The 15,170-nt window shown below is 32.1% G+C and overlaps 1 protein-coding gene across 2 annotated transcripts in view; it reads left to right on the forward strand.

Annotated features, from left to right (window-relative positions):
• LOC143071767 (uncharacterized) overlaps positions 1 to 15,170 on the forward strand; it is a 104,110-nt gene that overhangs the window by 64,888 nt on the left and 24,052 nt on the right. For both annotated transcript variants that reach the window (XM_076246333.1, XM_076246334.1), the window contains 3 exons: positions 3,486 to 3,583; positions 11,175 to 11,259; positions 12,812 to 14,477. In XM_076246333.1, coding sequence (XP_076102448.1) covers positions 3,486 to 3,583; positions 11,175 to 11,259; positions 12,812 to 14,477 — 1,849 coding nt within the window. The remainder of the gene's footprint in view (positions 1 to 3,485; positions 3,584 to 11,174; positions 11,260 to 12,811; positions 14,478 to 15,170) is intronic.

The raw sequence follows: 15,170 nt of genomic DNA on the forward strand, positions 1-15,170 counted from the left end.
TGAAAAGGTATAAGAGTGCAATGAGAACATCAATCATGATCCAACAGTAGAAAATGATTGATACATTTATTTATGTTGAGGAATACAGAATTTTTTCTTGTTATTTGATGATAACTTGTAAACTTTAATAGTAGCATTAAATGGTTTGATCTTTACCCAATGTCCTCAGGTTTAGTGTATCTCAATAAAATCTTGCATGTTGTGTGATGGATGGGCAACATTTTTAATAGTTGCCTAGGAAATGTAATGCTGTTTTGATTAAAGAATGCAGTGAATTACTCTATAATTTTGAATTCAATGAAAGCGGCAGCTGTGATTTGCATTATGTTGTCGGATTGGAGCTATGACCTGGTAAAATCAAACATTCTTGTTTATAATGTAAGTCTCATCTGCTATTGATTTTTCCATCAGAATAAAGAAAAAAAAATATTAGAATTTCCTGTAAAAGATTAATGGAGTATGATTCTGCAGGCATAGAATACCATTTAAGCTTTACATTGACACTGGGGAACTTCTGATGAATAATAAAATCAATATCCTTGCACAATTACCAGACTGCACAGTAAGTCTGATTGTGTAAATGGTATTTTGATAGGATCTTTATTGATTCACATCTCTGCCCATTTTATACTTTGTTAGCATTTTTGTATAGATCTGGTGTCCTTTGAAGTGAATTTTATGGTTCTCATTTACATGTGTTTATCCAGATAAAAGTTCTTGATACCAGAGAAAGCCTTTCCTCAATCAGATTTGAGTTGATATATTACCTACAAAAGAAATAGGCCATTTCTAGGCCTTTAAATGTGATAATATCCTGTTCATGTAGTTATATTGAAAACATCAATATTAAATATGAAAACAAATAGCAAATGACGCACAGTAATCAAATCCTTACATCAAACATGACCTTCACCTTCATAACATTTATGGCTTCGTATGTATTTTTGTAGCATGAATATCATCTAATTGATATACAGATCAACTCAACCTAATAATGTGTTTGCTTTTACTCCTACACTGTTAAGATTGGACTTATTGGTCTGACACTTCAAATTAGTCCCTAAATTTTCGTTTCTTACTAGATATTATTATTAATTGAAGAGACATTCTCCTATTTCAAAGTAAAACTTGTTTGATTGAAGTGCCTTGGAGCTATCATGAAGATCAGTATTTTTGATAAATTTAATATAGCCAAGTCAGGAAAGTACTTCTTCGTACATTGAAACTTGTTCAGATTCAGGTTATGAAATGACAAAAGTTCTATACAAACAACTTTTTTGTTTTTGTCTGATACAGAAGTCTGATTTCGAAAATGTTTCTACATTTGGGTAATAAGTATATCTGTTATGTTTGTGTTGTTCAGTGGTAGATTCAGTTCAGTTGTAGAAGGTGTACCCCATTTAATAATGCATAATTTTGTCTACAAAATGTTTCTATCTTAACAAACAGTTTCGTGGGTCTTTTATTGTACCCTGGACCTGCCCACGCTTTAATCTTTGATCTATGCCACTCCTGTCTGTACCATATTTCCTATGGTAAGTCCTGTGATGTGTAAATGTGTCAAATCCCTTATAATTATATAGTTTTCCAGAACAGGTACATTTAAATAAACTAGCATGTAAGTAAGTAAATAAATTTGTTTGAAGTCAGCATACATGTACAAAATGATAAAGAAACAATGAACTCCAATGAACTCATTAAACAACTAGTTGTTGCGGTTTTTCTTATTTCTGGTCAGTACAGGGCAATCAGCCTTTTCTATGGAAATTCTATTTTTATGCCCTGTCATTGCAGAGGGGGCATTAAGTTTTACCCTTGTCTGTCTGTAAGTCTGTCGTCTGTTGGTATGTATTGTACGTCCGTCCCAAAATTTGCTTCCGTTCTTTAGTTCTCTAACTGTAGTTTGCCTCCACCAAATGTTATGAAACTTGTACATGATGCATATTACAACAAAACACAGATCAAGAGTGAATTTTGGTGGCATCACTTTTACCAGAGGGAAAGGGGGGGGGGGGGGAGTTAATTCTTGTCACTAGCCAGCATTATATTAACTATGAGCAGTTTTCTTTAAAATGTACAATTTGACAATGTTTTTCATTCATTTCTTGTTGAAGACTGTATGTTGACCCCAGAAATTGTGCATTGTTAATTTATGGCTGTCGGTATTTTAGACTTTTTTAACTTATAAAAATTGGTGCAATCAATCAACAAAACAAAATAATAAGCTCTATATAGGGGTCAGCATATTAAGTTTTCAACATTAGACAAGCATCGTGTATACAATATTTTTACACAATATTTTTATTAATATATCAAGCTCTGAGCCGACAACCTTTATTTCATGATAAGAAAGTAAACAGTCTTCCTGTTAGATTCATGTGTTAAGTCTATTTTCTGGCTTTTTTTCAAGCAACCATATTTAAATAAACATTACTATTAGATTAGCTTATCATATCATAGCATTCTGGTTTTAAATCAAGTATATGAGCAATTTGTGTCATAAAATATTAATGTGGAAACATTAAATCCATTCAAGATGGCTGATACGCTTCAGCATGACCTAATTTACTATATTCCCCTGTTTACAAATTCCATTTCACGATATTAATGCATATTTCACTACTGAGATACAATCAAATAACATATACACATATGGCAGCAGGCAAATGATTTTGTAATTCAATAACTAACAATAGAAATATGCATTGTAATGATATTTTAAGAATTCAATAACACAGACTGTGACCTTTACATTTAGCTTAAAGGTTCAATACACCACTACACACACACTGTCACCAAGATATTATAATTGTTATGTTACACCTATCAAGTTTGATCAATATAGGACAGATCACATGGTGTGTCCAATTTAGCTGCAAGGCATTACAATCTCACTCTACAGTCCATGTGTTAGTGTGATAACACTAAGTTTTCATTTGAACGGAAATTTATTTTTTGGGGAAATTTCATCTCACTTTTAAGGTAAATATAATGTTTTTTGTCTCCTTTTTCAAATGAAGATGGAAAAAATTCATTAGATGTGTAATGCTGATTGCCAAATTGTCTTTGATACCTTTATTTTTGTTCAGGATGGTAGTATTTTTTTAGAATTTTTTAGAAGGAAGTTTGGAAAGAGAAAGGTATATTAATTGTGGTTTAGATTTCCGTGATAGTTTGACCTTTTGATGTTTTGTTATCCTCCTACTTAGATTGTATGGTATGTGAGACAGATTCATCAATGCTTCTCCTGGTATCATAACCGCCATGTTTATTCAATGTTATTGCAGGATTATAAAGTTGTTTTTTATGAGTCACCTGATCTGAACATTTCTTTGCATCTATTTATTCTAGATTGTAGTGTAAATTGAACCTATTCAAATGTATTTCTATTCACCTGGGATTTAATTTTCGTAAGCTGTATGCATAATATATGACCTAACTGCATTGCGTTAGTTGTTAATGGCCGACTTTTGTTTAATTTTCAGTGGTAGACTCTATACTACGAGGAGTTGAGATTGGAATAGGACCCCGTCGAACAAGACAGGCTAACAAGGATAAGGAAAAGGATCTAACATCTAATTCGGTAAGACACATTTATTATTATATATATAAAATAGAAATATTTGCAATGTCTGAACAAAAAAAACCCTGAGACTACAGTTGTAATTTTAACACATCCATGTGACTTGAGGACATGTGATGTATTAGTAAAGCCCCCAGAATATGACAATTACATTACTTATTCATCAATGTCACCTCCAGGGAATATAACAGGAATTATTACATCTTTAATGAGTTGATTTAGGATTGATGTAAATTTATAAAATTAGCCTCCAGGGAAAATAGGTCATTTATCATTGATAAGTTAAAATGTAGGGGTAGGTAGGGCCTTTAGTTCACATAATATGTTTGATTAGGATTTGCATTAAAGATTGATTATATTCTTGTTAGTTGTTATTTAATAAATGAATTGGTAAATAAAGGTTTTTCCTTTTCTTATCTTGGTTGAACAGTTGACATGTCATTGTTTTGTCATCCATTTGCAATAGCTTCATAGAGATGAAATTAAATTTGCTGTGCTGGTAAAGAAGGCTTTGTTTCAGTAAATCTAAATATGGTTTGTTTCCATTGAACATGCAGGTGTAGAGGTCACATTGAATGTCAGGTGACTAGGGTTGTTGATATCAATAATATCTATATCTGATACCAGTTGTACAAATTAACATGGACAAAGTTGATAAAACATGTGATGAATGTTTAATTATCTTGGAGTTAAGTAATAAGGTACAAAGGGGGTAATCATTATAAACAACATAGACACGTCATTGTCAGATTCACAATATTTTTAATCTCTAAAAAATGTTTTGAGAATCATACGGTTTAGTTCCTTTTATTAGAATATGTAAGACTAGCAAAAAATTAATTTAACTACCAATGGGTTTAGTTGGTCTCAAAATCCCTCCTCTACCAATGGGATTTGTTGATCTTATGACCCCTCCGCTACCAGGACTTGTTCATCTCCTGACCTCTCTAGTACCAATGGGATTTGTTGATCTCATGACCCCTCCATTATGAATGTTGATATGAATAGCCCCTCTATGATAATTGTATTATTGTTGATCTGACTATGCCTTTGTTATTATTTGTTGATCTGAAGACCCCTCCAATTACAATAAGAACCCTCCATTGTTATTTGTTGATCTATTGACCCCTTTCAATGTTTTGATGACCCCTTTGCTTTTCAATGAAATCTGTTCATTTTATTACCCCACCGCTGCCAAGGGTGTTTATTGATCTCAATCTATGTCCCCTACACTTATTGTTGTCCTCCTTTATGTGTATCCCTATATACGCCCCTCTAGTAGAGATGTAACCAGAAATCTACTGATCTATTGATCAATGGTCACTATAATAGGAATCTTACAGTATATCTGTTTATTGATTGAACCATAGGGATAGAGAATTGATTAATGACAAATCTGACTTATCTATTACTTCATTAAGAGATAGGTGGAACCATTGATTACCTAGTGTATAATTAGGTTGACGGAAAATGTCCAGGTCAATAACGGAGCTTTTAGCTTCAGCTTATAACATATCGCAATTGACTTTGAATCTGAAATAAAGATTATTTGACCTTCATCCTTCCATTATAGTATCATAGAATATTAACATTAGATTTTAAGTAGGGTTTGTAAATGGGTTTGCACTTTTGTCTATGTTCACCAGGGTAGATAGAAAAAGTGTAATGAAGAATTGCAGAGTTCTACCTGGGGGAAGTAAATAGGTCAGTTGGTATAGCGAAGGATATTGTATGTATTATCAATGTTGTAGACAAATATAGATTAGCATATGTATTTGTTTAAGTTATCATTCCAGTCTAAATGCTGGATCAGATCCAGATTGTTTTATCAACCAAGTATGTTATCTCTCTCACAGAAGGATGTGTTGTTTGTGTAACATCTGAACATTTCACCTTCAAAAAACTATCTTTTATATTTCAATGTTGCCAGTCTTTAATTCTCGGTTACATTTATCTTTTAATAGATTTCCTAACTAATATAATTGAGCTTTCATGTGAATGGTTTGATATAAATGTTCTTTAACAAGGAACCTACGTAATCACCATTCAATATACTGCACCTTTGTACTTCTAAATTGTTTAATTTACCCTTGAAAAACATTTAAATATATCATGTAACTGAGATTTGAATAAGAGGAAATATTTGTGTAAGCTTTGCATGTTTATTTATAACTCCAATCCTCCTTTCTCACACAACAGGATACAGATACTCCTACTATGAAGTGCCTTTTAGACTTTGATACACACATTTTACTATCACCTAGCAGGCCTTTTATCTAGTATGACTCATACTTTGCCATGTGGCCTCATTTCCCACCAAAACATGGCTGACTTCTCTTTGTTTGCCAGCTGACTACTAAATCATTCATTTCTTGACAGACAAGATTTTATTACACCAGATATTTATATGTACATACATGATTAAGAAATATTTAGGCAGGTGATTTAATTTTATTGCTTGAGTAGATGGTTTTTGGATTATTCAAGGAAAGGATTAAGGTCTGTTACTTAATCAAGCAGTATTCAGGATACATTTTGTTGGCTTAACATAACATCATACAGGTCAGTCAAAGATGCTTTTATTTGTATATCATTAAAACTGAAGTAAATAAATTTCAGATAGGATTACAGAGCCACACCTAAATAAATTTCTCGTCATGTGAATTTGGGATATTCTACTCTTCGGATACATGCATATGTTGCTGTATATTATATTTGTTTTTCATTTATTGTTTTGTCGCATCAATCTGAGTTTGTTAGTTTTCTAGTTTGAATATTTTACATTTGTTATTAGGGGCCTTTTATAGAACAGAACAGAACAGAACATATTTATAGGTTACTGTGGGGTATGAGTTTAAGGCTGTACGGTGACCTAAAATTTTTCATATTAAATAATGTGATGGTCTCTGGTTGATTTTGCCTCATTGGCAATCATACCACATCTCTGTATTTTTTATGGTACATTGTAAGAATCCATGATTTTTGGGTTGTTTTTTGGGTTGTTTTTTTTTTTTTTGGGGGGGGGGGGGGGGGGGGGCTATTTCTGCCCTTTTATGACTGTCCTTTATTCCCCACTGAAAAAAGCATTTTCTTGTTTTTTGTAATTTAAACAACACTAGACAATAACTAGTAAAATGATATAAGGACATTTTAATTAACTCTTTCTGCAGTAAACAGGAAGAAAGCAAATACATTCATTTGGAAAATGTTCATTAATGTTATGTCATTCTGTTCAATATTAATGGAAATTCTCATAAATGGATTTCCCTTTTAATTATAGCAAAGCTCAAATGTAATGTTCTATTGGTAATGGTTTGAGGTAGGAAGAAATAAATTATAGGTATCGATTAATGCATTGAACTTCCATGTACCGCCATCAAATTACAGGCATATGCAGTTAAGATTAGAAAACTGGATGACGCATAGTGTGGTATTGACCTGGCTTTTTAAAATTTAATCAATCATTTAGTGATTTTGAAACATTAAGCAGATTGTGGTTAACAAATTGGAGAGTGAGAGGTGCGGTTACCAGGTCTCTTGTAAACATTGAGTGCAGAGATTATATAACTCGGCAAAACCACAAAGTACTTACACTCGATGACAGTGTCATGTGATTATACTTATCCTTCTTTTTGACAACCAAAGTTTAAAATGAAACAACACTTAAATGATGTTATCTCCTATGTGTCCAGACCTAAATACCGGTAAAGAAATTTCAAATTTTATAAGACACCTTGGCCAGGTTACTGCATCTACAAATGAAAGGAGGTTTGACGTTAACATGAATGAGACAGTCACCCAGCAACACACGATTTCAAACATTTATTCACTTATTTTTAGTTACCTTCAAAGAAGAAAAATCTCATGTAATCTAAGATACAAGGTTATTATGCAACTGATTTTTTTTTTTGCAGTTTTGTGTTTGTTTTTCTGCATAATCAAGAATCTTTCAGATCAGATTTCAAATCAAATCATTTGCCAGAAAAATCATGTGAAAAACTTACACAATGCTTTAGTAAACAAAAAACAAGGAGCAAATGCAATTGTTATGCATGATGCATTTAATTGAATGTGATGCATTTGAATAATGACGCAAATAGAAATCACAACAACATCTTTTGAAAGCTTTAAAGTATTGTATATATATAATAAAACATGACCGAATAAAATAAAATCTTTACGTCTTCCATATAAAGAACAGGTATATGGATTTTATCTTAAATCTTTCCAAGGATTTTTATGTGGGTTGTTTACAGTTACAAGATCTGACCTTTTGTTATGAGAAGAATAAATGATTCACGTGACCCCGAGGACATACCTGTATTTTTGTGACAAATTTACCTTAAGTTGTCTTTTCGTGATTAGCCAAGCAGAATGACAATGTCTGAAGGTATTATTATATTGATGATAAACAGTTTTTATACAGAGACCTACATTCATGTCAAACTGCTGTTAGGAATTGTTACTATGTTCCGCTTGGTTAGATCTCTTTTTTCGTAGTCATTTGAAAAGTCTGAATAATTTCTTAAGATGGGATTGTCTGCTGGTTCAATGATAACTTACTGAAATTTGATACTTGCTTACTTTTTAAGGTCACAATGTGACTCTTTCAGAACAAAGAAATTGTCCGAAATGGATAGACCAGTACAAAAGCCTTTTTTTAGTATGAAATATGAGAATTTTAAGTCCCAGTGATAATGATAGAAAGTGGGGCCTTAGGGGCATAACTGTTTTCCAGTCTGTGTGTCCATTCATCTATCCTATCTGTTAATCCAGTTTAGTTATCAGGTAGTTTACTGTGAAGTTTTTATTTGTTGGCAAGAATATTAATTGTGACTGATTTGCACATATTCTTCTGTTATGGAAATTTAATGTGTCCAGGTAGGGTGTCATGTCTTCCAGGGTACTTCATAACGTTCATAAATTCATTATCTTTAGCATGATTTGTGGATCAATGTGTATTCTAAGGCAAATTATTTGTTAAAAATGTGAATTTAAAATCATTTTTTCAACAATTATATGCATAATAGTCCAACTGAGTACACACATAAAACTATAATAAAAGGCTTTGTTTTAATGCAAACATTTTTTTAACATGATTGTCATACCAGAAATATTACAATCCATTCTGTCCGAATTAGTAACAATGAACTGACAATGTAGTGCTAGACAGATGGAAGCATGCAAGTCAATGACTCATGGATAAGAATCTAAAGGTGCATCATAATGCAGAGAAAATCAATATATTTTTATTAGTCATTAGTTTGGACCTACAGAGTGATTTTTTTTAACACCATCTGCTTTTTCAGTTTATCACATCTGCTAAATCTAGGTGTGAATTTTGTAAGAGGTGTGAAATTTTATTCTTATAATCTTAGGTTAAAAAAATCTGGACACTGTGGTATGACCTATTGTTACACATTAAATAATGGTCTTTGTCAAACCTTTTCAAATTAAAGACAATATAATCGCAGTCCTGGTGACAAAATGGGTTTAACTTTTTTGTTCCAGATAAAAAGAAGTAAAATGTTAAGTACCACCTGTATGTATAGAGAAACACACTGTAATATGTTTGTCTATGTCATTCTGGTATGATGGAAGACCTGTTTTAAATCTTGTTTACGTTCATACCATTTATCTTCTGTAAAAAATAACACATATTTCAAACGTCATCTAAAGTACAACTCCTGTTTCTCAATTGACAAAGTAATAAAGAAAATGTCTTCTTTCATCTTGAGAAGTAATAAAATTACAATTGATGGCATTTCCCCAATGGAAACCATTAAAACATGGAGGAAGTCATAATGGCAGATTATATTTAGCTGGAATTCTTTCTACATGTCTGTGTTAATGTAATTATTTTATGATGATGGTAACCATGTGGAATGCTTTCCTTCTACAAGGGGTAAAAACAAGGGTTTCTTTGTCTACAAAACATGCTTTCTTCATTAAATTTTTAAATGTTTTGAAAGAAAGCTTTAATCTTGTAACTGTTATCTTACTCTTGCATTAAATAAATTTTCCAGCATTTTTTGCAGGAATTTTTTTTGTATGTCAGTTTACAGTGTTTAATCTATAACTAATTTATCAGGAGGATTTATATGAACTTGATCAAGGTCAAATCTCAGTTGTTGTTTAGTCTACTTTGATAGATAGTATTGTATGCTTAAAATTCAATCTGGTACCCCTCACTTGTCAATTTATGCTGGTACCCCTTCCAAGTAATATTTGCATGCTATGCTAAATATTAGCAGTGATTTTGACATAACATACCATTAAGAGAAAAGCGGATGATCAATAGATTTCTCTATGTAGCCATTATCCATTAAAATCATTTTCCTGGATGGAGAAAGTTTTATTGATATATGTTTGTCTCTCACTGGATTATACTGTGAATGTTTGATTATTGTATATGGCGTGGTTACAACCACATTCCATTTACGGCAGTGACAAATGTCCGCTGTAATAAACCTAACACAGGACTGGAATAGACAGCTATCAAGCTTGTTTGTCATGAAAGATCTCCTTCATTTCAGGGGGGAAAAGTACAATCAATACTTCTCTATTAGATAAACTGTCTGAGATCTGAGGAAGGTTTTACATCAGGAAACAAACTGATTGTTGATTGTAAAAAAACAACTAAAAATAATCCACTTTTGAAAATTGATAATGGAAAATAAAAAAGGTCAATGCCCCTTAAAATTGCTCATTAAACATGTCATAACAGCATTCATTAGTTTAAAGAGCTTTTTTTACTGGACTGGAGGGACAAAATATTCCACTTGTTAAAGCAAAACTTTAGGTGGCCAGTAATTTGACCGAATAATAGGACAATCACTATTTGGACAAAGTATTATAATGTAGATTTGAAAGGAAGACAATAAATAACAAGCCAGTTCTAATTCTTCAATTTATCCCTTAACACAACAGACAAATATGTGTTTGTACTTTGTATAATATCTTTCCCAGAGGGCACTCCAACAAGACATGGTTGTCAGTGAAAAAGTATTTTGAGATCTTCCCTCCTGTTAATGTAAATTGATAAGTGAAGTGTTTGTCAGTTGCTCAAGGCATTTTCATGATAAAGAGAGGGAAGCCAAATACTTGAGATAAGAGAAGGAGATTATATGTGTACTCTTTGTGGGAGAGAATTTTAAACTTCTGCCTGGTATATTTGTTGATTGGATTCATTATTTCTTTACAAACCATTGATCTTGATGTAATTACCTATTACAAGTTTACATAGCTGTAAACCTATTATGTAGATTTTATAGGTTTTTTAGTTGTATTAATGTGTTAATAACAACCTATGCCAGTTTGGCAGCTTGCCAAGTACAAGTTATTGTATGACATTTATCTTTAGTGGGAACAAATATCTGTTCAGTGAACAAGTTGAAGGACATAACGAAAACAGTTTACTTATTGTTTCAAATTAGTGAAGGTGGACCCATATTTTATAATATTGTGAGTTAAATTTCAGCCTTTGGAAGTTAATTATCTGATTGTATCTGATTTGGTGTAATTAAGCATGATTTGTAATTAACCAACCAGTGGATCTGTTATTTTAGGAATCTTTTTATTATCATTCCAGATATCAGGTCAGATCATCACCACAGCCGATCAAAACAAGTCTGGAAAACCTCAACAAAAACCATCAATTACTGAACAACAAAAAGGTAAGCAAAATACACCCATTTATTGTCGGCTTTTGATTTGCTTACTTTTCTATTGAAAGAAGTTTTGTTTGCGTCATTCCTTTTCAAAAAGTACACTTTATTATTTGTATGTTAAATAAAGACATTGACCAAGTTTTGGCTATTATTTGCTCAGATTACGCAATTTTATCGATTTAATATCTAATGGTATCATGAAGTATAGCACATTAAAATTTGAGTATAATTCGAACATTAAAGCAGATGATTATACTTTTGTTTGTGATTGAACAAATAATGTTATTGTCATTTGAAAATCAATGATTTTGTTTGTTTTCAAACAACCAAGGGAAATAAGCTGATTCAATAGATTTTTTTTTTTTTTTTTTGGAAAAAGTTATTCTGAATTTTGATTAAAAAAATAAAGAAAAGAAAAATAGATTATTTTGTATTAAGTTACTCCTAGGCTGCATAGTGTAAAGACATTAACATATCTGTCCTTTGTGTATTTGTTTTTATCACCAATATGTGAGGATGTTAAAAAATGAATTACTCAAATGTGCAACTGATAGACATCAAATATCAACTATTTTAAACGATGAAAAAGGGGGATATTTATGTCAGTGTTCATACATGTTGAAAAGAATTTAAATTAAATTTAGTTTAATCAGAAGGGGATATTCCTTAGTGATCTAATCAGCTTGTCTACCATGTAAAATATATTTAGGCTTAATTTGGATAAGTCCTTAATTTTGGTGTATTACTTTTGTAATCTCTTTATTTATTATTAAATATTGAATTCCATACACAAATTATTAATCCGTCATGGTCACTCAGGCAAGGGATTTAATCAGATAATCCTATAACAGTACAAAGAAGACAAGTTTTAACAGGAATTGTACATGTATCAATTCAATGAGTGCTTTAAGGCATAATCATACAGATATTATGACAGTGTAAAAAATAGACAGATATTTTTACAGTGTAAAAGTTGGGCAGATATTTTCACAGTTTAAAGTAAGATAGGATTCTATTATAAAGATCAGGAGAAAGTACATTTTTATGGAGGTAAAAAAATTACTTAATTTGAGTTTTAATAGGAAAACTACTTTCTACAAAACAGGCAAGCCATTTATCTTTATTTTCAATGTTTAAACAAGTATTTACAATATAAAGAGATATGATGCTATATTTAGCAGATGGACATACAATCAGAGGAAGTATTACACTATTCTCTTTGAGCTTTGTATGGCTTTGTACAATCATCAAAATAAGCTTTCTTTGTTTCTTTTCATACTTGGTCTGTCGTTAAGAATTTGTTCAATATGACCGACTATAATAATGAGATCTGCATGACAGAATCAATACTAGCTTTTCAATAATCGTCCTTTCAAATCAGAATGGCTATTCACTGTTGGTAATAACCAGTTTATTGATGTTTGAATGAGCAGGCTCAGACAAGGGATCGTGTGTATGTTTCAGGTAACACAATCAATGTTAAATATAGAGCTATCTTTTCAATCATTTTAATTGGTTGTGTTAAAGAACACTCAAAAGGTTTTTAATATCTTTTCAGATAAAAATTCTAGATTTTCAAAGCAAGATAGGAAAAGAAAATCAGAGCAAATTATCGTTGAAACAAAACCTGATGTGTCAACTGTAAATAAACGATCACGATCATTAGAGACAAGAAAGAATCGTGTAAATGAGGAAGTTAAAAAGGACTCTATTAAATCTACTGCTAAACCAGCAAATGTTGTGTCAAACTGTAAGTCTGCAAAATCAAAGGCAGAACCAATATCTGATCGAATAACACGTAGACAAGTGAAAGATTCTACTGTTAAATCACCATGCCAAACCAAGGAATCTAAACCCATCAAATCATCTAAATCAACTAAAGACAAAACTGTCAAACCTAATCCTACCAAGCGAGATAGAGGATTAGATGACTGTGATAAAACATTAAAAAATTCTCATATTGACGAGGAGAAGTCAATTTCATGTGATATTACAAACACTAATTCAGTGCAAGTGAAAGAAGAAGAGAAACCAAAGACAGAAAACGAGGAAAGTGAAACTTTAATAAAAAGTGAAGACACTGAAAAATCTATTAGTGATGACATAAAACAAAGTGATAAAAATGAGGAAGAAAATACTTCTAGTGAAGTAACTGTGAAATTAGAATCAATTAAAGTGGAAGAATGTTCAGAGGATAATACAACTTCTGAAGAAAAGAAACAAGAAGAAGATAATATGCACTTTATGAAACAACGTTTGTTAGCAAACAACTCACAAGCAAATTCTCCGTCTAATAACTTGACAGAAAAAATCGATGTGAATCAATCTGTCACCGACCAGCTAACCAAATTAGCAAAAACCCAAACTCATTCATCTAATAGTTTTGAGCATCAAACATCCAGGAAATCAACATCGCCATCTACAAAACATTCAGAAGAAAACCGATATGATCATGTGAATGCATTTCAATCTCCGCATTATAATAACACAGAATTTAGGTCTAGTTCTCGTGCAAGTGAACATTCATCAGGAACTAGTGAGGATCGTAGACCTGGATCACGATCAGACAGAATAAAAAACAGTCCGTCATCAAGTCCATTAGTTTTAGACAAAACTGAACCAGTTCTCCCGTACAGGGATCCTGAATTAATGAAGAAAAACACAGTTCACAGCAATGTGCAGAGTATGCATCCTAAGATGCCTGCAGCCTACCCAGGCATGCCAATTCCACCACCAGTTAGTGCTATGCCTTCTGGGTCATCATCATATCAGTCCTCATTACAGAGATCACATCTCTCTTCATTGTATCATCCTTTAGCCCAGGTACCTGCCATGCCATCGCCGGGGATGGGTATAGACCCTGCCACATATGCAGCAATTCAACAACAACAACTTTTACAGTATCAATTACTGTTACAAAGGACTGCTACGGCTTACCCAGCCAATCTAACACAGCAACTTGAACTCTTGTGGCAGCAGAAACATCCGTCTACTCCAGTACCCCCGCACTGGGCTCTAAATAAAAACCAAGAAGAATTACTTCGTGATTTGTATGCTTTAAAAGAGAGAGAAATTGATAGGTATGATATCAAAAGGAGGGAAATTGCTGAGAGGGAACGCATTGAACAGGAACATTTGGAACGTTTAGAAAGGGATAAAATGGAAAGGGAACAGAGAGAAAGACAAATAGAAAGAGAAAGACAGGATCGTGAAAGAATAGAAAGGTAGGAAACAGTTTGTCTTACTATGCATTTAAAACTTTTATGTCATTAGCTAGCTGATTTATTATTTACGCTGACTAAATAAGATCTAATTATTTTCTGATAACACCAAGATCTCATTACCGCTGTAGGCAGACATTACTGCCTTGTACGATTTCCTTTGTTACAACTACATGATCAATAAGATCCTGTTATAAATGGTTTCTTCTGGAAAATATGTCAGACGAATATTGTCATTTGAATAACAAGCCATCGTCTTAAAAAAAAAAAACAACAGAATAATCCCTCATATGTTAATAAAGTTCATGATAAAAAGTAGCTGTGTGTATGTTTCTGCCTGGTAAATGTGTAGGTTGGTGACTACATGTCTATATAACTTGTGACTGATTAGAATCTTATACTAGCCTAAAGCAGATTGATTTTATGTGTACATGTGCAAAGGACACAATAAGTTGTTATTTATATAAGAACATTTATCATTGAAATTTATATTGTTATTTGGTTATATGTTTGTAATGTACTAGGATACACTCTGATCTCCATCAACTTTTTCATGATCTTTTGCTAAGATGTTTTGCAGCTTAGTATTGTTTACTGTACAGTTTATCATATAGTAGTGCTCGTACATGTGATGTTGATGTCCATTATATAAATCATAGGTGAATTTATCTTTTTCAAATTGATTTGAATTGATAG

The sequence above is a fragment of the Mytilus galloprovincialis genome, chromosome 4, assembly GCF_965363235.1.
Source record: "Mytilus galloprovincialis chromosome 4, xbMytGall1.hap1.1, whole genome shotgun sequence".
NCBI classification, from domain to species: Eukaryota; Metazoa; Mollusca; class Bivalvia; order Mytilida; family Mytilidae; genus Mytilus; species Mytilus galloprovincialis.